At 43.9% G+C, this 24,027-nt stretch overlaps 1 protein-coding gene and 1 long non-coding RNA gene across 2 annotated transcripts; one reads left to right on the top strand and one right to left on the bottom strand.

Annotated features, from left to right (window-relative positions):
• Nucleotides 1–399: 399 nt before the first annotated feature.
• kdm5a (lysine (K)-specific demethylase 5A) lies at nucleotides 400–18,887 on the bottom strand. The gene is made up of 28 exons (XM_034578940.1): nucleotides 17,660–18,887; nucleotides 16,629–16,706; nucleotides 15,815–15,937; nucleotides 15,476–15,646; nucleotides 15,155–15,343; nucleotides 14,653–14,731; nucleotides 14,452–14,543; nucleotides 14,162–14,320; nucleotides 13,639–13,758; nucleotides 13,216–13,374; nucleotides 12,491–12,672; nucleotides 12,097–12,259; nucleotides 11,880–11,999; nucleotides 11,439–11,633; nucleotides 11,132–11,313; nucleotides 10,862–10,986; nucleotides 10,608–10,758; nucleotides 10,138–10,258; nucleotides 9,804–9,980; nucleotides 9,546–9,724; nucleotides 8,834–9,152; nucleotides 8,097–8,657; nucleotides 7,822–7,980; nucleotides 6,833–6,961; nucleotides 6,587–6,734; nucleotides 6,141–6,361; nucleotides 5,509–5,982; nucleotides 400–1,408 (listed from the first exon to the last, which is right to left on the bottom strand). Exons 1-28 carry the CDS (start codon nucleotides 17,801–17,803, stop codon nucleotides 1,085–1,087), a joined length of 5,244 nt encoding a protein of 1,747 aa, XP_034434831.1. The 5' UTR covers nucleotides 17,804–18,887; the 3' UTR covers nucleotides 400–1,084.
• A 1,073-nt stretch (nucleotides 18,888–19,960) lies between these two features.
• Nucleotides 19,961–21,034, top strand: LOC117757353. The gene is made up of 2 exons (XR_004613096.1): nucleotides 19,961–20,098; nucleotides 20,670–21,034. It is a non-coding gene; the product is annotated as an uncharacterized LOC117757353 (long non-coding RNA).
• Nucleotides 21,035–24,027: the final 2,993 nt, after the last annotated feature.

The following is a 24,027-nucleotide window of genomic DNA, read 5'->3' as shown; positions in this document are numbered from 1 at the left end:
TGGGTGGCTGATATTACGGTTTAAAAATGTTTAATTTTGTTTTGGAAATCTCTCTCCATGTCCTCTGACAGACAACATACTAACGTGCCTTTTTTTAATCTTCACCTCTTACCATTTGTTTGTTTGTGAACAATAATACACAAAAACAAGAGAAGGGGTTTCCACAAAACTTGGTAGCACGGGTCAGGGAAGAAATCATTACATTTTGCACATCACTTTCTTCAGCATTGCTAAACAGGGCATTTTCACCTTTTTATAACCATTTTCCAAGGAAATAATTCATGAATCTTGACATTTTTGGAACTGATATATATGAATGTGTGTTTACTACTAGTAAAAGCACTGTAGATAAAAGCAAAAAAGTGAATTAAAGCAAAAATAAATACAACAACAACACAGTTTTCACTTATTTGACTAGGAATAGTTTATTAAAGGTGAGAAAACAAAAAAGCCACAATCCATTTGTTTAAATGCTTAAAAGCTATGTACATTATAAATAATTCCACTACATTACAACCATTTGTTTTTTTCCTAGTCTGACATCCTACATATTGAGAAGTAACCATCTGAAGGGCCAGGCAGAGGACAGAGAGGAGCGGTTCAGGGTTTCCAGTACAACACGACCGACGGGAACATGTTTGTTTATTTGCCAGTTTGCACTGAACACAACAGCTGGGGTTTGTTTGACTGGACGTTAAGTGACTTGTTATTCCAGAGGGAACTGGGGGAAATAGCTGGTGGACGTTTCTAGACGTAAAACGGCTGCAGGAGGACTAAGTGTCGTCTTTGCATTAACAACCTTTGCTGCACATCCGAATAGATCAGAGAGAAAATGTCTCACGGTCAGAGCGGGATTCTCCCAGATGCATGTCGTCTTTTTATCTTGTGCTCTGTAATCGATGCAGTCACAGAAACACCCTGAGTGTGGCCCTCCTCTTCTTCACACGGGGTTATTCTCCAAATCCGCAGCTGTACAGTCTTATAGGTTGATGGGTTGTAATGCTCGCCTGATTCCAGTTTTGTATTAAACTCATTGCGTGTGAGGTACAGTCTTCAAAGTCAGTCCTAGGCTGTCGTTTTAGCGCTAACTGCCTTGCTGAGGCTCTGGCTGCTGCTGCTGCTGCTGGTGGAGCTGCTGGTGTGACGTTGTTGGGATTAGATGAGGGGCCGAGGCCACGTGAGACCACGAGGCCACGACAGACGAGGGCAGACTCTGAATGGATGTCGCCAGCACAACCACGCTCTCCTCCGCCACCTCCTCCACGGTCATGCCCACAGTCGCCCCGGTGGCCTTGCGCGAGCAGTCCACACAGATGTAGTCCTCGTTCTCGGCCATTTCGCACGTCACGCCTACGCACACCTGGTGGAACCACTCGTCGCAGCCGCCGTCACACTGCACCCAGTCCACCTGGAAATACACACACGGAGACAAATGCAGACGCGTGAGTGAGGAATGACAGTGCTGGTAGTTTGAATCCCTTCGCCAACTCATCTTATACAAGTAGTAGGGTTGTCACTATTTATTTGAAATCCGAATATTGATTTGAATGACCTGTTCAATTTAAAAATAAACAGTCGAGAAGCGCATCAGATTGTCTGAACTAGTTTGCCTCATGATCCAGCAGAGGGCGATGACTATCAGCTTGACCTCTTGATTAAAGCTGCAACAATGAATCAATCAGTAATCGACTACTAAATTCATCTGCAACTGTGTTGATAATCTATCGGTTTGAGTGTTTTTTTAAATGAAAAATAGTTAAAATTATCTGATATCAGCTTCTAAAATGATAATACTTTTGGATATCTTTGCTCCTAAATTCTTTGGTTCATGGACAAAACAAGAAATCTGCGGAGGGTCAGGAGACACAGATCGTTATTTTTTAAAATGTTCTGACATTTATGGACAAAACAACCAATCAATACAAAGTACATGAGAAGCAGCGTGTGGAAGTATTTTGTATACTACACGGTGAACTGCAAAGTAACGTTCAAAGGTGAGGCCGTTTATCGACTTTGTACCATGTGGGCTCACCTGTTAGCTTTCCACCTAACTGAGGCAGCGGAGGAGGCACCACAGACAAGTTGATATGTTGTCATCCTCATCTGACTTGTGTGGTTGTGTTATTGTGTGTGTGTGTGTCGTGTGAAATTTTTCCCAACTTGATTTCTTTTAGAGAAAGTGACAGGCCAATGTGGAGACTCTTGAGGACAATAATTAATTAGGTTTTAAGCTTAATACAAACACATTATTCTTGAATCTTGAGTTATTGCCACACTGACTGGGACCTTTGACCACAAAATTTCAACCAATCCCCCTCTTGAGTAGCAAATGGACGTTTGGAGTCATTCAAACAGGCAGAAATTCCCTCAAAGCGTTCCGGATAGCAAAGTCACACGATGCCCAAAGCCGTGGGGCCGGCTTTGGGCGTCTCTCTAAAAACATGTGGCAGTGGTTTGTCAAGTTAAACACAAATTTAAGGAAAAAACATCACTAATGTGTCATTTTTTAACAGCGCGCGGCAAAGCTGTGAGTCAGTCATTGTTTGATTGATGTCATTTAGTCGAATACTGAGCCAAAAAAAACCCAAACTGAACACACACGCTAATTTTCTCTGCGCAGACCACAGATAAACTCCATGTGGTTAAAAGTGTTGTGTTGTGCTTCTTGCTTCCACCCACAGGACAGCAGGCTCATGAATGGACACTTTCACAAACACGCACTCGACAATACACTATGAACTTCAGGAGCTGTTGCAATAATGTTCACCTTAAGATTCTGCTGCTGCTTTACGGTTCCACTGTTCTTTGCACAAAATATAATATGTGTATATATATTTTCATATTTTTTATTTTCATCAAACTTTATTTTATTTGTAAGCCAATCTTTACCCTTGTGTTTGACCTTTTTCTTTTGTGTTCAATCTCTTTTTTAATGTTTAATTGGAGGCCTAGCAAAGGACGAATTTCATAGTACAGTGTGACGCCTGTTTCTATTGAACATATGACAATAGGGACTCTTGAAATTCAAATCTTTAGTGTTTAAGATTCTGCCTTTTTAGGACAGGAACTAGGTTTATTTTACATGCTAAGTTGGACATGAGGAGAACACGTAAAGACACAGCTCATCACATCCTGGACGAGCTCACTGGCAGTGAGAAGGAAACATCATTCTTATTAACACCACACAACTGTTAATGATCCCAGCTTCGTGTGCTGCCTGCATATCTCAGCACCTTCGTCATTACATCATCTGTGCTCCGCCCACAGAGCTGCAGGCCTACCAGTTCCTCCGCTCCGATTGGCTGCCCCGTGGGCACAGAGGGGGGGGGGGAGGAGACTGGCCACTGGTTAACTCGCCGCTGAGTCTGGAGCTCCGTCTCAAAAATGAGTCCCATCAGCGTGTCCTGTTAATACGTTATATGTAACTCTCTTTAAGGTGTTCCAGTGCGGTTATCAGCTTTCTGCGTTTCATTTTGAGATGTGTTTGTTATTAACTCTGTCCTCAGCAACAAAAGAACATCATTCACCAGGCGTTTACAGTTTCAACGACCTGTATGCTTGTTCCTATCAAAGAATCAACCGGTATTTACCGCCTCTCGAAGTGTGGGGGCGATGTTACTGAGCAGGTCAAGAGTTTTCCAACTGATGATGTACTCAGCCAACACTGTGGTCCAACATCAGCAGAGCACGCACAGAGATTTCACTCTGCAGAATGAGAGCGTTTGCCGAGAGCTGAACGGCAAAAAAAATGGCAGATGCACTAAAATAATGCAAAACTGTCACAGCGGCAGGAGGGGTGTTGAGTGATCAGAGAGTGATGTTGTGATGTTATACGATCAAATGATTGTATTTTACTCAAAAATGAATAAATGTGAAAGATCCCAGTCTCAAAATTAATACATGAGGTTGTGCAATATCTTACAGACCAGTTCGACTTACTATTAGAAGAAATGTTCCGATACCCGCATAAGGAATGCATTTACTGCCGGAAACGGCGGGTCAGGCATCGGCGAGTAAGCAAATCTATTAACGGATTTGTTACCGCGCATTTCATTGAGATAAAACATCTTCTTCTCTGCTCCAAAACAACTAAGCTGTGTCTCGATTCAGGATGCACAGGAGACCACGAATGCTGAACCAAAATGAGACGCTCTGGTCAACAGAGGCTTGTCTGTGATCGGCAACAAGCTTGAGTTGCACATGAAGAGACATTGTTAATGTTGGTTTTTAAACTTGTGTAACGTTAGCTGCTCAGTTGAGTTGAAGAGTGACACTTGAGCCTAGGACGTTTTGTCACTTGCCGGCATCATTACCCCTTTGAAAAACCGTTGCAATAAATCCTCAGATAGGTTGGGACGGGAAAGATTCACCAGTTGTATCCTTTGTTTCTCGGGAATGCGAAGCGACTGCATTTGAAGGAGCCTTCAAAATGGGACAGTAGTTGGACTTTCTGGGCAATATATCAACGACATGTGCCATATGCAACACTACAATTTCGAGGGGTGGCACTAGTGTTTTCCCAGGTTTATACATTTGTTTTTCTTTCTCAGTTATGACAGTCAAACTGGAAAATAAAATATGTTCTATGTCATTCATTCTCTGTATCTATTTGTTTTTCCAAGGGTTTAACCTGTTCAAGGTCATACAACAAGGAAGCAGTCATCACTTCCAAGCAGGGTCAGTAGCATAACGCTATTACAATACATTATATAAGTTATTCTGTTTTTTAAATGCACTGATATCGGATTGGTACTAATTGAATTGGCCAATAAGCAAAGTCCAGGTGTCGGAATTGGAAAAATGGTATTGGAATCTTTTATTATTACTCCAACATATTCAAATGTATTTCCGCAGAACATATAAATTGAGATGTCTTTTTTGAAAATGATATTAGAGCTGTAACAATAAGTCAACTGACGTAAAATGTTATCAACTCTTACTCAATCAATCATTTAAAGAAAATAATACAAAACAATCTCTGGTTTCTGCTTTTTTCCTTTTTCAATATTAGATTTATATATATTATAAAGTGAATGTGCTTTGGGTTTTAAAATGTGGTTTTGGATTCAGAAAATAACTGACAGAAATATAAATATAAAGTTGCAGCAGGTCTTGAATCAATGAGACATAAGTGAATATTACATTTTAGAATGGGATTTTGAATTAAATTAAAAAAGTCACATTAATTGTGTCCATATTTCTACTAAATGCATTGCTTTGTATTTAAATGGAATATTTAATTGATTATAATAATATTTAAAGGAGACAGAACTTTGAGTTTTAAAAAGGTGCACAGTCACATGGTCACTTGACCACTGTTAATTGCTAAACCAACGCTGTGCCTATCAATCATCTATGATTCACCTCCTTGTGCCTCTTTCCCTGAAACACCCTCCCAACACAGGTCTTGATCTAAGGAGTGGAAACTCGGACGTATCTTAGCAAGAGAAATATTTCACAATATTATTTTTCATTAAACCAGTGGAGGCCAATGACCTGAGTTCTTACCTTATCTTTACAGGGTCTCTGGCAGTTCTTAGCCGCACACACAGCGTTCTCATCATTGGAGTCCTCAGCTCCGGACCAGTCGTACTTGGAGGGAATGTCGAGGATCTTCTTCTCCTTCCTCTTCTCCAGTCCCTCTCGGACGGCCTCTGCCTTGGCGGCCGCCTTCTCCTTTCTCTTCCTCTCCTTCTCCTCCTTGGCTAACCGTTTGGCGAGCTGCTTCATCTCTCGGTTTTTGTCCATGTTGAGCTTTAGTTTCTTTTTCTTGGGTTTCCCGCCCAGGCCGAGCTCCAGGCCGACCCTTTTCAGTTCCTTGGACTTGGCCGGTCGCATTTCTCCCATCACCTGGCCCCCGCCCACGGCTGCGGCGGCCATCAGCATGTGGTGGTGCTCGGCTCTTTCCAGCTTCCGTTTCCTCTTCTTCTCGGCATCTTTGAGCTTGAGCTTCAGGGGCTTGTCCATCAGAGAATCGTCGGGCTGTAGAACACAAGGAAACGATGAAGCTATAATTCAGTATTTCTTCCAGGGACTACTTTCCTAAATTTGACCTGCGTTTGCAAAAGTCTTCACCAGAACCAACCACAACAACTGACTCAAACACAATCCTGAGGTTGCGTAACAAATGCCCTCCCTACCTCCATGACCTGCAGGAATCTCTCCTCAGAGGGGGGGTGCGTGGCCTGCAGGATCCTCCAGATGTGCTGGGTCTCATCCAGGGACACCTCCAGCAGGTCTCCCAGCATCATCAGCTCCTCCAGCTGGGCCTTCGCCTGCGGGGACAGCTCCAGCACCGGCGGCTCCAGGCTGCGAGGGATGAGAGGGGTCTTCCTGGGCTGCTTTCTGGGTGTGCTAATGTCTGAAATGATACATTTTGAGTGTGAGGTGACAGAGGCACAAAGAAAAACTGGAATCTCTAATTTCTCAAGAGTGTAATTAAAAATGTGAGTATGAATATAGAAAAACTGAATTTGAATCATTAAAGCTTGAAAGGTCAAGAGAAAAAAAGAGAGAGAGGGATAGATATGCAGAGTCAACAAAGCACATTGAGTGACGGGGGTGGAAAAAGTTAATGGGGCCTCACTTTGCACACAGGACTTGGAGGCGGAGGAGTAGGCATGCTCGGCACAGAAGGAGGGCGTGGCAGCCGGCCACATGTGACTGACCACCTCCTCGGACTTGACGGGAATCTCCTCGTCACAGAACAGGTAGGGCTTCACCTCACCTGGGTCCTAAAACAAAGAGAAGAACAGAGACAAAAGAATTTAAAAAAACATCCTGCTCGCTAACATGGGCTTTGAACAAGGTCACTCAATTCTGCCTCACTCACCTTCATATCGTAACCGTAGGTCTCCCTAATATCCTCGTCTGAGTCCGTCTCCTCGTCATCGTAGTCCAAAGACTGGCGAGGTGACGTGGCTCTGCTGAAACCCGACTGCTGGAAAGTCTGGATGTGGCCCTGGTGAGGGGGGGGGGGGAAACTGACTCAGCACTTGTAATGTTTAGCATTAGATTTCCTGTGCTCCAGCTACAGCTCTTCTCCTTGTGCTCATGCTGCTTCTGTGTGAATGTAAAATATTTCTCCTCTGCTCTTGGATTTATTTAGTGCAATAAATCTGTCAAAATCCCCTAACCAAAAGAATGCCAGGCGAAGTGATGACAAATTACATTATCCCACAATTAGAAGCGAAATAGATCGATGCTCCGGGTCATTGTCCTGCTGCATCACCCTTCTTCATCTTCTACTGAGCTTCAGCTGGAAAACAGCCAGCTCGGGGATAACCAGTTAAAATAATGCCTTTAAGCCGTTACTCAACGATTCCTTTTATTTTTACCTCACTGATCCCTCTGCTCTGTGTCTTTGGACTTCTACAGTTTCTTAGAGTTTGTCTGTGAACTGATGAATGTCTTGTCTCTTTGAAAGTCTTCTGAGACCCTTTTTGAGTCGGAAGATGCTCCATGTTGACGGCATATTTTAAATAAATATTTTATTGTATTTATGAGTCAAAGTAGCTTTGATTCACCTCCAATCTGGTTTCATTGACTGGACGCTAGGTTTGCAAACTACTGCCCCATAATTTAAGACCAAATTTTATACAATCTGAATGTTTACTACGATCTGATACCTGTAAGTCCCTTCATTTCTTCACACTTTAGACTGTGATAATGTGTTATTAGTGCCATCTTCTGGTCTATTCCATACTTACATCAGCCCCAGTAGAGGCCACGCAAACTACACTACACCACCTAGAATCTGACTCAAGTATGAGAACATAAACCAAGATCATTTAAATCATTCAATCTTTCAAAGTTTGATACCTGTAAGTCAGGGTTGGCAGCAGCTTTCTGAAGCTCAGCGTTGATGATTTTCTCTGTTTTCTCTCTCGCCGCTTGCTCCACCATCCGCTGACTCAGCACAGACAGTTTTGCCAGTGCCGAGGACAACTCCTCAGTGGCGAGAGATTGACGCGCTTGGTCCTAGTGGGACATTTAGACCAGTGAAAAGGTGAGTGCTTAGTAGAGATCAAAAGCGCTCACAATAAAGGTGGTGCAACCTGAGAATCTCTGATCAGTAGTATAATTTCTCTGCGTACCTGCCAGCTCATTGCCCTCTCGGTCAAACACTGGAGAGCCTCTCCTTCTGGCAGACGCACCGGCAGCTTCTGCAGCGACACCAGCAGCGACAGAATTGTCTCTAGTCTCGGCCTCCTGGACCGCTGACACAGCGGACACAGGAATTTAGAGTCTTTGCTGTTACTCTGCCAGCCCACGCCCACTTTCTTCTGGGTTCCCGTCTTAGGCAGAGGCACGCACGCTCCGTGGAACCAGTCCTTACAAAGCTCGCACTGCAACATGAAGCCGCTGGCCGTCTTTCGACACAGGCAGAACTTTACCTCCTCGATGCGGTCGGCCATGGCCATCTTGGCAAGGTTGGCAGCTCGGAGTGAGTGGATGGCCTCCACTTCTTTCTGCTCTTTGGATTTGAAGGCTGCGACGACAGTGGAAGGGTCTCGGACCTCCTCCAGGCTTTCCTCGAGGTCGCTGAGTGCGTCAGGGTCAAAGCCGCCTCTCTCCTTCTCCATGAGCTCCTTCACACGCTTCCGCTTGCTTTTGCTGTTACCGTACACCCCAATGTCGACGCGAGGACTGAGAACCTATGAGAAGAGACCAACTTTTCATTCCGCTGTTTTTCCACCCCATGTGTAAATTAATTTTTCACCCAACTTTGTCGTTTTGTATTCAGATCCACCATCATAGCCCAATGTAATTCCCACCTCCCAGCCAAGCATCAAATCAACAACAACTCCCTCCTTGACTTATGATTACCCACCTGGAGCAGCGTGTATGTGGAGTTCTTCTTGAGGAAGGTGCGACCAGTTCTCTCTCTCCAGGCTCTGGCTGCCGCTACCTGAGACTCTACCTGGGTGAGCGGATCTAGCCGGACAGGGATGGAGCGACCCCTGGCCAGCAAACTCTCCAGCTGCTCCAGGTAAGCGTAGCTGCTGCCGCTCTGGATGGCCTCCACCTTGCAGGTCCACTCCTTAGCCTTCTGTAGGGCCTCTCGGAGGGCCAAAATATTTGGCAGATATGCTGGGATGTTACGAGCTTCCAGCACAATGCTCTCCAAGGTCACCAAGCTGTGTCGAGGCCTGGGGTTATATGAGGACAAAGAGACATGGGGTGATCACGTATGAGTCATGGAGCTATTTTGTACAGACAAGTTCACACGCCATGACTTGCAGTCGTTGTGGAGGAAATCATGAAGCAGTTCAGTTGTAAAGAACAGAGAGTTGGGCTGCATTTTTATTTCCAAACGTAACTCGAGCACGAGAGAAAACTGCTTTTTCTTTCCAAGCCCGATGCAGTTAATATAAAGTCCCAGTGCAATATAAATTGCACTGGGACTTTTGACTGAGACTTTCAAAAGTGACAAATCTGGCTTAAAATCTGTAGCGTGTGATGCTTTCATAAATGTTTAACACCACTGTGGGAAAGGAAGTCTTTACAAATGTGTATCCTCATTTGAATTAGTGCAGCCTTACCTTGCCTGCAGGCAGCCACGAGCCTTATCCTCCCATCTCTCTGAGACAGTCAGGATCTCTTGTAGCTCGGCCATGGCCTTCTCCACGGCGTGGTGCGGAGCCAGACCCACCCCGGAGTCGATCAGTCTCTTCATCAGCTCCAGGGTGACCCGGTGGGGATCGGCCAGGGTGACGCGAACCTGGGAAGGACAGTATGTTGCATGAGACCTCAGTTCGTTTTAACCACACAGACAGACAGAAGCTCTTATTCCAGTCTACCTCATCAAGCCAGCGGGCCTGCTGGAGCTCCTGTTTGAGCCTCGGAAGCTCAGGCAGCTCAACGTCCAGCCCGCTGCCCAGATCCAACAGCACCTGCAGCTTTGAGGAGTCAGGCATCTCGTCCGACAGCGCCGCCTGGGCTCGCTCATGGAAGTCCTCCACATTTTCCAGTAACTCCTGGAGACGTTGGAGGTAAAAGACAGAGATTGGGCCCAAAAGAAGATAGAGTCGTCATTTTGAGAGAGAAAGAAGGGGGTTTATAGGAAAAAATTTGAAAAAGGGAAGAACAACAACTGAATAGGACTATTGGAGTGTGGGTGTTGACGGGACTAACTTTGACTTGTCGGGCCTGGCTGATGATGCAGGGCAGCCTGAAGAGCTGATCCACAAAAGCCTTGAGCTCGTCCACCGTCAGCTTGGTGCGGTTACGAGTGTTCTCGGAACGCAGACGACCGCTGCACACACACATGGAAAAAGAGTCCTGATTTAGTTTCTCCTCGATTTCCAAGCTCATTTTTGGGTTCACAATTTTAATTTGAGGGGGCACTACTTGAAAAGGTTTACAGGCTCCAATGTTCAGAAAACGCTTTAGTTTCTTAATTCTATTTATTGCTGCAGCAGCAGGAGACTGTCATGGCTGGATTCAGCTCCGTCGAGATGTGGCGGATTAGTATTAGAAAACGCTGCTAGGAGCCGTTTCATCACCCTCCGGAAAAGTGTTTACTGTGAGAGAAGAGCTCCCCATGCTGTGGACTTTTGAGCCCTGCACACCGTATACATTCACAAAAAACACCTGCCGCTCACCTGTGCCTCTGCTTTCGGCTGAGCAGCAGCTGAGCTACAGAGGAGCACGTCTCCGCCTCTTTGACCATCTCCCTGAGGCGTCGGAACAGACTGTTCTCTGGATACTTTCTGTCCTCGGCGTCCTCCAGCAAAACCTTGAGCTCAATAAGATCTGTCAGACACAAAAGAATCATGAAGTGGAACAATGAGACACCAGAACAAGAATAGATTTTTTGGGGAAATGTATTTTGTTGCACTAATAAAGTATATAAAACCTTTCTTGTTCTTCTGGTCTGCAGCCAGGGCTTCTGTGACCCTCTTTGCCCACGTGTCATAGGACTGAGCCCGTGTCTTCACCCCATAAAGCATGGACGGAAACTCCTCCAGATCATAACGATACCTGAAATATATCATGGCAAACACTAGTTGATATGGTTTGTGTGGCTACAGCTAGTATGCTTGTAATTACAAATATTTGACTTAAAGTTATTCTTTTATTAGACCTAACTAAACTGGTATTGTGCCTAAAAAAAAAATCCTCTCACCGGAGACACTTGTTGCCGAGCGGACAGTCGCACAGATCTTCTGCGTGGTGAAGACAAACCAGACGGTCGGGGCTGCAGGTGCAAGTCAGCGCGGACAGAAAACAGGTTGTTTTACACTTGTAGCACTGGCGCTCATCATCGGGCACCAGTTCAAAAACCTCTTGTTCTGAGGAGAGCACCCCCTGTAGGTAGGGAGGAAAGAGAACTAATGAAAATATGAAACTTAGGCATACTACTACAACCCACAGATGAAACCCAGCTTTAAAGCCAGACTACCATCTTTTACCAGGACCAAAATCCCTCTTACCATTTCTCGTATGGCGTGTCGGAGCTTTGTCTCCTCCACCATCATATCTCCCATTTCCTTGAAGACAGAAGCAGCCAGTTCCACGTCAAGGCTCTCTGGATCTGCAGCCATCTTGCACAGCAGCTCCTCGTGTGAGAAGACGCAGTAGCGGTGGAGTCGCCTGTAGTGGGCCACACACTGACGACCCATAGGCAACTGAGGAAGAGCATGAGTGGAAAATGAACATCCATGTTCAATGAAAAACATTGTTTTAGTAGAACAGTTGTAGAAGAAGCAGTAGAAGGAGTAGTTGGGGAAATGAAAAAGAAGAGGAGGAGGAAGAAGGGGGAGATGAAGAAGAAGAGAAAGAGTAATAACTATAAGAGTAAGCAGAAGAGGAAGAATTTAAAGAGGAAGAAGAGGAAGAGCAAGAAGAAGAGTGAGAAGTGTGTTTCCCCTCACCCAGTCAGCAGTGCAGAAGTTAACAGCCTCAGCGAAGTTGTAGCCCTGGTTGAAGCCGCTGTGATAGGCTCTGGGGAAGGTCACCACAAACTCCCCTGCACACTGATTGGTCCTGTACACCTGAGGAGGGGAGGTACAAACGTGTGGTTGATAAACAACATGGAACATACAACCAATAATCAGATCAAATATCAACCGCAGGCCCAGGGACACGTACAGGGACGCCGTGCTCCATGAGGACGTTCGGATTCATGATGGTGACCAACTGATGGAGGAGGTCTGGCTGCGAGTCAAACAGCTCTGGAGCCAACTTCTTCATCACGGCCTCCAGCTGCTCTGCTGCAGAGGCTGGCACGCCGTACCACGTCTTCGGCTCACCCCTGGAAAGAACAGAAAGGAATAAATTAGCATTAAAGATATTTACCTCAATTTCCAGTGGGACAGAATTAAATTAATTCACATGAGCATGAATAACTCAATTACTTCGTTTGACTTTTTCAGTTGTCAGCGTTATTTATTGTAATATATTGTATATTTATTTTTGCTTTAAACAGTGGATTTTATGTTTGCTTCTGTACAGAAGTATCAGAGGTGGTGAAAAAAAGTCTCACCAGTGCAAGAAGTTGATGGAGTAACTCCAGTGGTCCTCGATGTGCCAACAGAACGAGGAGAAACACATGCCCACGTAAAGCCAGGGTACCTTCATGCCTGAGATGTCCACATTGATGTGGGTGAGCACTGACTGCTCCAGCACCGGCATGTTGTTCAGGTTCCAGCCCGAGTTGGCATACTCCTGACAAGAGAGGCAATATTTCACTCTATTTCACTTTAGGGAAAACGTCATGTTTTTACATCATAATAGTGTAATTAAATACAAGAGAAAAAGGATTTTAGAGCATCTATTAAATTGAAGTCTGAGGAATTAAATAACGCCGGTGGTGTCAGTAGCACACATTTGAATATCAATTAACAGTGTTGTATTGTTATAACGATTTTATAGAATATTTAAGAAAATAATTAACTGATTGTAAAGCGTCTTTTCCACTTGTCAAAAACCCACAAACATGCATTAACGTCTGGGATTTTGTCTGCAATAGGAATAGATACAATCAGCTTTTATCTGCTCTGATCAGCAGTGATGGAAACGTGAAACCCGGGTGAATGTGCTAAATTGGCAAGACAGCGAGGTGAGAGAGCGCCTCAGTTTTTGGTGCGTTCATGATGTTGAACAAGACGTACAGGGGAAAAAAACATTTCATGATTAGATGTGGAGAAATAACTAGAATTACTGCCCGGAGCTTGTATGCCTTAGCCAACCAGTTGCAGTTGCTCTCACCTCTTCGTCGCCCAACAGCCTCCTCTTGCCGTCCCTGACAGGAAATCCGCTGCCCACCTCTTTGGAGCTGATGTCAGCGCCGTACTCCACGATGACATCTTCCTCGATGCTGCTGACCAGGCGCCAGAACTCCTTCTCCACCAGCTCCGTGGGAACCATCTGGAGGCACAAAGTGGAACTAATGAGAATCCCCGCCTTACCTTTTCACTTCAAAAGCCTGAAAGCAACACATTTCCCTTCTAAGGGCACATCTGTACTAATACGTTTCAGTTCTCAAACTAAAATGGGGCCAGCAGCATTTCCAAACTTCTCAGTTTTAGTGGCTCTAAAACTCTGAAGAAGGGTGGATGCAAGTCGTATCTGTAGCACAAACGAAAAAGTACAATTGGCGTATTCTAGCTTAAAAATGTGGATTTGACGTACGTGTACGGGCATGTTGAAATAGTCCGACTTGAAGTGGTCAGCCATCTCTCCGAAGCTCTGCAGAGTGTACTCTCTTACAGCCTGCTCGAAGCCAAACGCCTCCCTGGGCTTACTGCACTCCTGTGGGGGAGGTGGACAACAGATTGATTACATCAGGAGTTTATACAGCAACAGGGCAATAACCACAAAAATTATTTATATATATCACAGATACGATTAGGATGACAGAGCGATAAGAAAACAATTCTTATCATACGAGACAATACCACAATGTGAAATTACATCGGAGGGGTTTTAGGATGTTTGTTTTCACATTTGAGGATTGGAAAGAATCGTACTTTCCATAATCAATACAGAATCCAAAATCGAAGAGATTTTTGGGATCAGATATTATAATAAATCTTTCTCTTCTAACCCTAACTTTATTTTTGTTGAATATGGAAAGAACAAATGATAAACAGATTGAAAAGTATGAATGAATATAAATTAACTTTGAGAATCGAAATTGGCCCGAGAGCGTTACCTCGGCAACACACTTAGGGCAGCGCCAGTCCCCCTTGGGCACATCCTGCAGAGGCGGGATCAGACAGAAGGTGTGGTAGCTGTCGTCACAGCCGTCACACAGCAGGAGCCGGTCCTCCTCGTCGCCACGACCGCACACAAGGCAGAGGTAGAGGTCGATCTGCGCGCAGGGTGGGGGGGGGGGGGGGTTGGTGTTAGAAAATATACAGGGATGGTCATATACAGAGTTACTGAGGATACAATCAATGTCAGAAATCAGGCAATTGTCAAACATACAGGACTACTACTCACAAAGTTCACCTCCAGCGTCTCCTTGCGAGGTCTCATTTTGATGGCAAAGGCCTGGGCTTTTAAGTGACGCTGCTTCTTGTTGAATCCGTCATCTAATTGAAAGTTGCAGATACAAGAAAAGAAATTGTCTCAGTTACTTTTTTTTATTTTTGGTGCCTCCCATGTGTTTAAACATACACGTCAATCAAAAACTTTCCGTACCAGCTGACACGATCTCCAAGCCCACCATCTTGGGACTTGCGCCGAAGATTTTCAGGCCTTTTGGCTCCTTGTTTTCTCTCTAGGAGAAACACAGCAACAAAAATGGAAAAGTGTGAAACAGAGTCACTACATTTTGTTTGAAACCAGCATTTTTAAAATAGACCAATCTCAGTCCACATGAGTGTTTTGGCTCTATATCCCTTTTAATCCCCATCTATAGTAACACGCCTGACAATGCCCATCAGTTGACCACTCACATGCACATATGCATTTACAAACGAGGAAATAGTATTGTGGATCTAGGCTAAGACGGCCTCAGGGGAGCATATCTGCCACGTCTAGGAATCTGGGCAGGGCAGTGACAGAGATGCTAAAAGGAGATTAGCCAGTTTTAAAACAACTACGACCTATTTGGAGCAGGAATTTAACTTTCTATCATGTGACACAGTCTCCCAGCCAAACTGACAGTTATTAATAAGTCATGCTGTTGTTTTCTGTTTACCTCAGACTTAAGGCGCCTGGACCGCCTCTCAGGCAGAAGCTGATCTTTGGTTTGCGTAGCATCACCCTCCCCGTCTTTATCCTCCTCCTCCTCCTCCTCATCTTGCTCCTCTTCCTCCACCGCCTCGTCACCAACTCCCTCATCTACTTCCTCCCCATCATCGCCCTCATCATACAACCTCTGGATGCCCTGATTGGGGAAAACATGAGTGTGAAAGAAAACCTTCTTATTTTCTTGTTTATTTGCTATTTTCATGCAAGTGACAGAATTGTTTATATCATGCAGACATGACGTGAATGAACAGCAGTAAGCCCCACTCACGGTAAGCGTGGCTCCAGACTGAAAGAGCTCGTAGGGGTAAAGAATCCTCTCATAGTGGGAGCGGAGCAATGAGCCGGCGCCTTTCCCAGATGGAAAGCCCATTCGGCTCGCCACCTTGGACCACCTCTTCTCTTTGCACACCATCTCAAAGCCACCCTCGGACGACACAATCTGAAACACACACACGTATGCATAACAAAAGGTAAGGCAACTGAATCAATACATGCAGCAGCAGTCAAACATAAGATCCGCCCAAGTTTTGACAGTATTTATCCACATCGTAAAACAAATTACAAATGTCATCGGAGTAGTGTTATTTTCATATCCGTCTAGTTTTACCTTGCTAAGCTGATAGAGGTCCAACGTCTTTCTCTCCACATGAGGGAATCGAATCTTGGATCCCTGCAGCTCCCAGAACTTTGCGATTTGATCCAGAAAGTTGAGCTTGACCCGAGTGAGCGCCTGGACGTGTAGGAGAGAGAAGGAAGAGAGAGGACAGACTCTAAATGCAGGAGCCTTACGTTCTGCTGTTATGCACACTAGACCGGACACCTCAGGCAATATTATACCAGAATGGCTGCACTTTGATAAACGAACACACTGAAATTAAGTGAGAACCTTGTGATAAGTGATAATTTGTCTGTGTGCACCGCAGCAATTTCAAAACTGATCACTGCATAATATTTTGTCATAGTAGCTCTACGGAATCCATGAATGAATCGATTCATGGATTCATTCGATTCATTTCGATTCATTCCGTCCCTCCTGAATTCTCTCTCTCACACAGTTACAGACACATCCGTCTACTCAGACTGGGTAAGAACCCCATAATTTGGTCTTCATGAGCACAAATGACATATGTGATTATTTTCATATAGAGCGGGAAAGTGAGCTCTGATCACAAGACACACTCGTGACACATTTTAATACCAGGTCAGAACAGGGTCGAGAGAGAGAATTGATGAGTTACTACCAAATCATGGAGCAGTGAACAATGTTAAAAGACTCTTTCTCATTTCTAAACTGAATGCAAATGAATGTTCATTTTATCCTCTTAATAAAGCAACGCTTGAGATTCACCTTTGCTCATTATTACAGTTATTATGGCATGATGCATCTTCTTGGCAAAGACGCATGTTCTTGGTAAACTCACCTCGAGCTCGTTCAGCCGTTGCACCCTGGGAGTGAAGCGAAAGTTGCGTACGTCACAGGCAAATGGAGGCTGCCAGTCCTGATAGACAGGAAACAGAAGCATAACAACACTCTTCCTAAAAAATCACATCAATAATGAGTGGGTGACAGATGCAACGCTGCAACTTGGAACGAATCAATGTCAGAGGAAAACAAAGAACATGAGCAGATGTTATTTAGTGAAGTTAGAGATTAAAACTGTATTAATAACATAATACTCATGGCCAAGTGCAGTTGAGCCTTTTATCGTGCAGTACAACTTTGTATACAAACTGACAGTTAAAGTTGCTATAGTTTAATTTATGTCACACAGACACATTCAAACTAATTAAAAGTCCTAGAAAGTAAAACTGTGCTCTGATGACTATTTGTGTGTGTATGCAACACATCCTCTAAACATATTATAGCTCCTAGAAAGTTAAAACGTGGTCTGGTGGTTATTTACATGTGTATACAACACATCATCCTAAGATCTTGGAAAGTTCAAACGTATTTTATTGGTTATTTGCATGTGTCTACAACACCATCCAAACATATTGAAGGTCCTGGACAGTGAAAACGTGGTCTGATATTAATTTGTATACAGCACATCATTTACATTACATAAATATGGGTAATGCTCTGACAGGGGCTACAGGCCTGCGCGTGGCTCAATGTCGCATCTTCGCAGCTAACGTGGTACAATGGTTGTAGTGCAACTTGGCTAGCCACCAGGAAAACAACAACAAATGGACCTTTTTTGGAACTGCTGAATGTACTTTGTCTTTTACAAACTTTTTTCCTGAGCAACAAATGAAATCCAGTGCCATTCAAATGCAAAGATGCACATGATGGCAGATAAATTAAGCCTCATTTGACCTCTATTAGGAGTAATGGCAAGTAGTCATGTCGCAAAATTCACGCAGGCCCGAAGCAAAGCAGCGTTGGATCGTATCCTCGTAGATTTTAATCAAGAGGATTATTATTTCAATGTGGGAAATGACAGGAGTTTACCTCTGGGGGTCGGATCTTGCAGATGCCCGTTTTCTCTGCAATGGGTCGGATCTTGTTGATGAATCCTAAAGGGTCCGAGAAATCCTCCCAACTGGGCTCAAAAACCGGGCATTCGGGCGGGGGGACGAACTCCGCAAACGACATGTTGGAGCAGTTTCCAGTGAAACAGTCTTTAAGGATAATATGAGAGAAAATGCACCGAGTGGAGCTCAACAGCCCATGGTCATCACTTCCAATGATTTTCTTCTTGGGGAACTTCCTCCGTGTCCATCATGATCCTTTGAAAATCCTCTAAACAGCAAATCACTGATCAATCAAGGGTCGATCGCAAATCATCGTCTGATGCTTTGACAGCGGATGCATAAATAAAACGGCCAATTCCTCTGATTAGTCTTTTCCCATGATCCGTAAACGGAGGGCCAGAACAGGCCGGGCCGGGGAGTCTCCACCGCCGCCACCACTCCCCTACCTGGGACGGAGGGCAGGGTCAGTCCGAGACGCGGTCATCTCGCCTCACGGATGACAGCTTCACATAAATCAAGTCCGCGGCAGAGACCCGATCCGGGGACGTCCAAAACAATGCGAAACTAACTTTGTAAACACAAACACACACGGGCTCTTCCAATCACTGGCCGGTGACACTACGTTACGCAAGCTAACCGGGCTACGGCTAAGTCTGTGTACCTGGGCAATGCACGATTTCTTCGCGATGATGCATTTCCCCACAAACTTATACTCCACAGGGCGAAGTGTTGTTGGCCGTCCGTGTTCGGTGGCGTTCGCAACGACGCGAGTTGTCGGGTTTGCCCGAATAAAGTCCACTGTTCTCGGGGCACCTGATAGCTGAGGACCACAGGGAGGAAGCTAGCAGGAGCAGGCGTACATTGTTGACTGATGTCTTCACTCACTGCATCCACCCCCATTCATTGAGGCATTCGAGGCAATGGAAAACTAGCATACAGCTAATTTGACTGGCTACAATCAGCTTAGCCCGTTGCGCAGCTAACGCGAGCTGAGAAAGTGGATGGCGCCGCCGGTCCGCGGGGTCCTCGGTGGGTTCCCCGGAGTCACGTGGGAAATGAGCGTAAATCCATTTGCTTTACTTCGCCGAATGTCGCTCTCTGTGGAATTTAACGTCGTCTGTAGCCGCGTTAGCCGACGTGCTAACAACTAGCAAGGTTGGGAGAGCTGCTGTGGTGCGTTCACGGACACTCGGACTTTACTCCACTACTTTCCAGTACGCTGGTTATGTTGTTTTGTCAGTGACTGTTTTTGCAACAACTTTTACTTTTTAATGCTATTTTATACTGTGAACGCGACAGTGCAGATTCCATAGGTATCCTTAAATCGAATTGACGACTAGAGCATTCGAGTAGAAATTAAACATACATGCACAACAACAAAACTAATGTGTGGATCATAGACTGTGTATAAAAAGGGTGCATATATGAAATTACTGTTTCGAACATGGCCAGTACGTGATCGCAATTTAGGCGTCATGCGTAACTATGTACGGTTGATATGAATTTGACATTCTTGTACCATTTTGTCGGACAACATTAATATTTCCAACAGCACTTGAAGGCAGCGTTGTTTTAAAAATGTTCGTTGAAACGACGAAAACAAATCTGCGTTCAGGTAAACGCGAGGTTTCACTGCCACGTTAAAAATGTTTGATTCATAAATATCCACTTTCCCCGAAAAGAACGATAATATTTCCTGTGGCTAAAAGACATGTTTACAACCATAATAACACATCCTCCACTTCCGCCTTATATAAAAATTCCGTCGAGAGTGCGGTGATGAACGCTCTGGTACTTCCGGGTTTGCCTTTGATTCCTTTAGAGATTTTTTTCTAAAGATTAAGACGATTTATATATATATATATATGAATTGAACCCCCCCGAATAATATCAGCAATAAGATGCAATATGTAGAAATAGTCCTGTACATCAATACTAATTTTCATTCTAATTATCATAACATATGTAATAATTATAATACTTTTTTTTAATCGACAATTCAAATATTTTTATGACAATTGCTATAATAGTAGAATCTCGAGTTTTTCCTTTTTTTTCCTGACTGCAACCAGCAGAGGGCGCTCACTGAAGGGGCCTCAACTCAACCAACCCTCTGCTGGTATTTTGGGGAAAAAAACAGTCGGAGTGGGACCTCTGCATTCGTTTCCTGTCTCTGGTCGTGCCTACACCCCCACCCCCCAAAGACACAGACACACATCAGACCGTCAGACCGGAGCCGGAGAGGGAGGAGAAGAAAACCCGTCTCGCCTCGCTGTGGTTTAAATCTGGAGGATTTGACACCGTGACAACTTTTATTTTGCATCTCCCTGCAGCGAGAGAGCAGAGACAATAGAGGAGGAAAAATCGTGAGCGAGGAGCCGATGTGGGATTTTTACATTTTACGCAATCAGAGCATGTGAGTTTCAAGCTACCGTGGCTTTTATTCCTCATTAATCTCAGTTGGTTTTTAAACTAAATGCTTTAACAATCACTCTTTGCCTCCCGATTTTTCTTCATCCCACACGTGATTATATATGAGTGCACATGTTAGATAATGTCTCTGCGGCGATATCTTCCATGCGTAATTGGATGATTTAGATACGCAGGGTACAGAATTTCTTTTTCTTTTCCCTCCCATTGTTATAATTTAGTCTCCGTTTTAGTGCCACTTGTGTTAAGATGAACACTAATGCCACCAGGCACATTTTTGGATGCGGGGGGGGGGGGAAATAAGGATGAACGTCGCCTGTGCTCCTCAGAAACCAATCCACGCACGCAGGGCTCCAGCATCTCATACCTGCCACATGTCACTTCCACTGAGGTCAATCGAGGAGAGCAGCGGGTTTAGGGAACTGGGGAAAGGTGCAAGAGGTGTTTTTTGTTTAATGTTCACAGTCAGGGTGGGGTTTTTGTCTCGCTTTATTGCGGCCACGTTTTACGCGCACGTCATTTCTCTCTCTCTCCCCCCCGTGCGCTTTTACGCACAGCGACACAGGCTGAATGGAGATCGAGGCTGAGACACTGGAGTGAGGAGATCTTTCAAGAGGACGACAGAAGGCGAACAGCTGCTGAGTAAAAGAGGCCAGGCGCTGGCTGAGGTAGTAGTTTGTGCTGTTGGTCGGGTTGTCACGTTGCTCCCGTTATGGAGATGACTGCGCAATCTACTGCCTTGCCGGCGCTGGCGACTTGCGACAGAGGAATGGAACTGGATCAGGATGAAGGGAATGCAGAGGAGCAGGCATCCACAATTATCAAGTGTTGTGAGCTTGGACAGACATTTTCATCTGAAACACATGCAAAGCTAAAATATCCCATGCTTTCCCCCCCATTTTCAATAAAGCTTATTTTAATGACATCACATGGATTTGTGTTACTTCTCTCCAAGTCTTGTTTTCAAGCCTCAATCTCGGGTGAATGATGTTGTCCAAGAGTCAGTATGTAAATGTCAAATATTAAATTACAAGTTTGTATTCAAAATCATACTTAATATACACTAATATTCCAATAGTAATCTGATTAAGACAATCTGAATGAAACACTGCCACGTATTCTGATTACCAGAATAAGGTCATAATCAGAAGAAGTAGCAATATTAATAAACTATTCTTTTGTTTCTTGTTCCTTCAAATTGATTTGGTCTGAAGAATAATTTGAACTGGGAGAAGAAGGATTTGGGGAAATATCGATTGTGGGCACTTGTGTGTTGACCTTAATTTCTTCCTTTTTTAATGACACACACAACTTTTTCTTTTTACATTAAGCTATAACATTTATTGTCATTTTTTTTTTTACTTCTGGAAAAGAAACACTTGAGATAAACAATGATTTTTCTCCCCATAAGTCAAAGTTGCACAAAGAAACATTAAAATATTTCATTTTTGACTTCATAAGTTATTTTTGTCTTATACAAAATGTACATTTCACATTCACAAACAAGAAAGGTTGAGGGTAGCACAATGGTCACTTTACTGTAAATGGTTCCCCATTGGGCTTTAACTTCCCCTTTGCTACAGAAAAAAAACTCCCAAGTTCTTCTCATTTTTCCGATTACGAAACTTATAGTCTAAGGTAGAAAAAAGAACAACATCAGTCACTAAACTTTAACAATATAGCAACTTGAAAAAGGGGAATTCTACAGTCGGGCAGAAAGGACAAAGCAAAACTTATGTCTGATCTTGTAGCACACACTAATCCACTACTATTTATTTACAAATGAACTAATAAACCATCATGAAGGACCCGTCATCCTTATCAACCACTCTTCGAACAGCGTTTCCAGTTTAACTACACCATAGTTGAACCTGAGTTGATGTGCAGCAGTTGGATGGCACAGAAGGATGAGAAAAATAAACTATATTTTCATTCTTTGACATTCATCGAAGAGAAAAAGGCTTAATGACGGGTAGAAGGATGAACATTCAACACATAGTCTGGTTTCCCCCCTTAATACTTTGTCTTAACACGATCACAGTTCAAAACATTCAGTTACAGTCCGGCTATTTCAATCAGCTGCGTCCACCTGGAGCCCGTGTTAAGACAAAGCCTAGGTGGCGGCGGGTCAGTTTTAAATAGAACGAGTAAATTAAAGCAAAAGGAAAAATCAATAAACAATTAGATTAGAAAACTAACCGTCGTACAGCTTATATGATGAGAGAACAGATGCAACTCAGAAGCTACAACAGCACATAACAGATATTTAAAATATTTCTTTTCATGGAATGTACGAGAGAAAAAGTGCACCATATGAATTTCAGGTATTTGTAAATGACTGCTGCTTGTAAGAGGAATGTAGGTAATAATTGTCGACTGCAAAAAAAGCTACAGATGATAAATAGCCCATGTGATGCAATGGCACATATCAAGAGACTCAAAAGAACAGTTCGACATTTTGGGGCAAACACTGTGTGGCTGAAAGTTAGCGGAGAAGACTGGAACCACTCTGTGCGCTAAATGCCAATGGCCGGCAGCAGTTTAGCTTAGCTTAGCATTAAGCCTGGAAAGGGTGGAAAAGTTCGTCCAATCTTTATACTGGGCTACGCTAAGATAATAAAGCTGCTAGCTGTGGCTTCGTGCTACTGCGCTGACCTCAGTAGAATCAATCTTACAAGTAAGTGTATTTCTCAAAAATTCAAACTACTCCTTTAACAATGGCTTCCTCATCCTGGCACTGCACAATTTTCAAATGAACGTCTTTGGATTCAGTCAATCACCTGTACTCCCCGTTTTTATACAAGGAGACGTACGCTGCCTTCAAGTGGGGTTGTGTTTACAAGGATATTTTTTGTATTCCCCAACGGCTTCATCTTTTCCTAATCATACCTTTCCTGCGTTACATTACCCACCTGCTTGCTCGCTACATTTTCAGGCCTTGTGGGTTCTGGACGGCAACAGTAACGTTAATATTAGCCTCCATGTTGCCATTTCCTAGCAGCTGTGGTTGCGTCGTGAGAACACCACTAATAAGAAATGGGCCTGCTAGTTCACTAAATTGTTAGCCCTTGTGGCTTCTGGATGGCAACAGCAATTTTAATATTAGCCTCAATTTTGCTATTTCCTAGCAGCGGCGGTTACGTCTTAGGAACACCGCTTTGAGGAAATGGACTTGCTTGCTCGCTTAACTGTTGCTAGACAGTGGTAACATTGAAATCCATGTCTATGTCGCCATTTCCCAGTAGCAATGTTGTCACAAGGTAACCACCTAAACACCAAGCAAACCATATACACGATTTCACACATCGTAACCAAAAGCTCGAGATTTCAATTTGAAGGCAGCAATGAATTCCCGCTTTCCACTCGAGCCTAAAGTAAACCAGTGCTACTCCAAAACTCTACACATCCATTTTACAGGGAAAAAAATTATCATAAAACATAAGCAATTATTTTTTCAGTCAAGGACTAAATCGTACCTTTAAAACATGCAGTTTGTTTATGCTGTCAATCTTTTTTAACTCAGTTTGGAAAGAAACTTCTCCAAAACCTGTTATCGATCCTCTGCCTTGTAAGTTTCTCCTTTCCCCAGACAACTCCTTATGTCCTGCTTATATTCAGCGAGTCTGGCTGAGCAGAGCAGCCTCCATGAATATAGAATAATAATAGAGGGAAGGGAGCAAATGCTCATTTTTAAGTTTCTGAGGCCATGACAGTTACGAGACTGCACAAATCGAATCGCTTCTCCAGTCAACAAGATGAAAAAAAGTAAAAAAATTTAAATAAAACATTATTAGGTTCCCTGTCTGGCGATAAGGGTTTCCGTTTCATTTCATTCTCTTCCTTTATAATGAATCACATCAAGCTATTATGCTAAATGTCTGGGATGCTAATATTCCCAAAGGAACGAACAACCTA

The sequence above is a fragment of the Hippoglossus hippoglossus genome, chromosome 23 (assembly GCF_009819705.1).
Source record: "Hippoglossus hippoglossus isolate fHipHip1 chromosome 23, fHipHip1.pri, whole genome shotgun sequence".
NCBI classification, from domain to species: Eukaryota; Metazoa; Chordata; class Actinopteri; order Pleuronectiformes; family Pleuronectidae; genus Hippoglossus; species Hippoglossus hippoglossus.
This window is presented reverse-complemented; position numbering and strand designations above follow the sequence as displayed.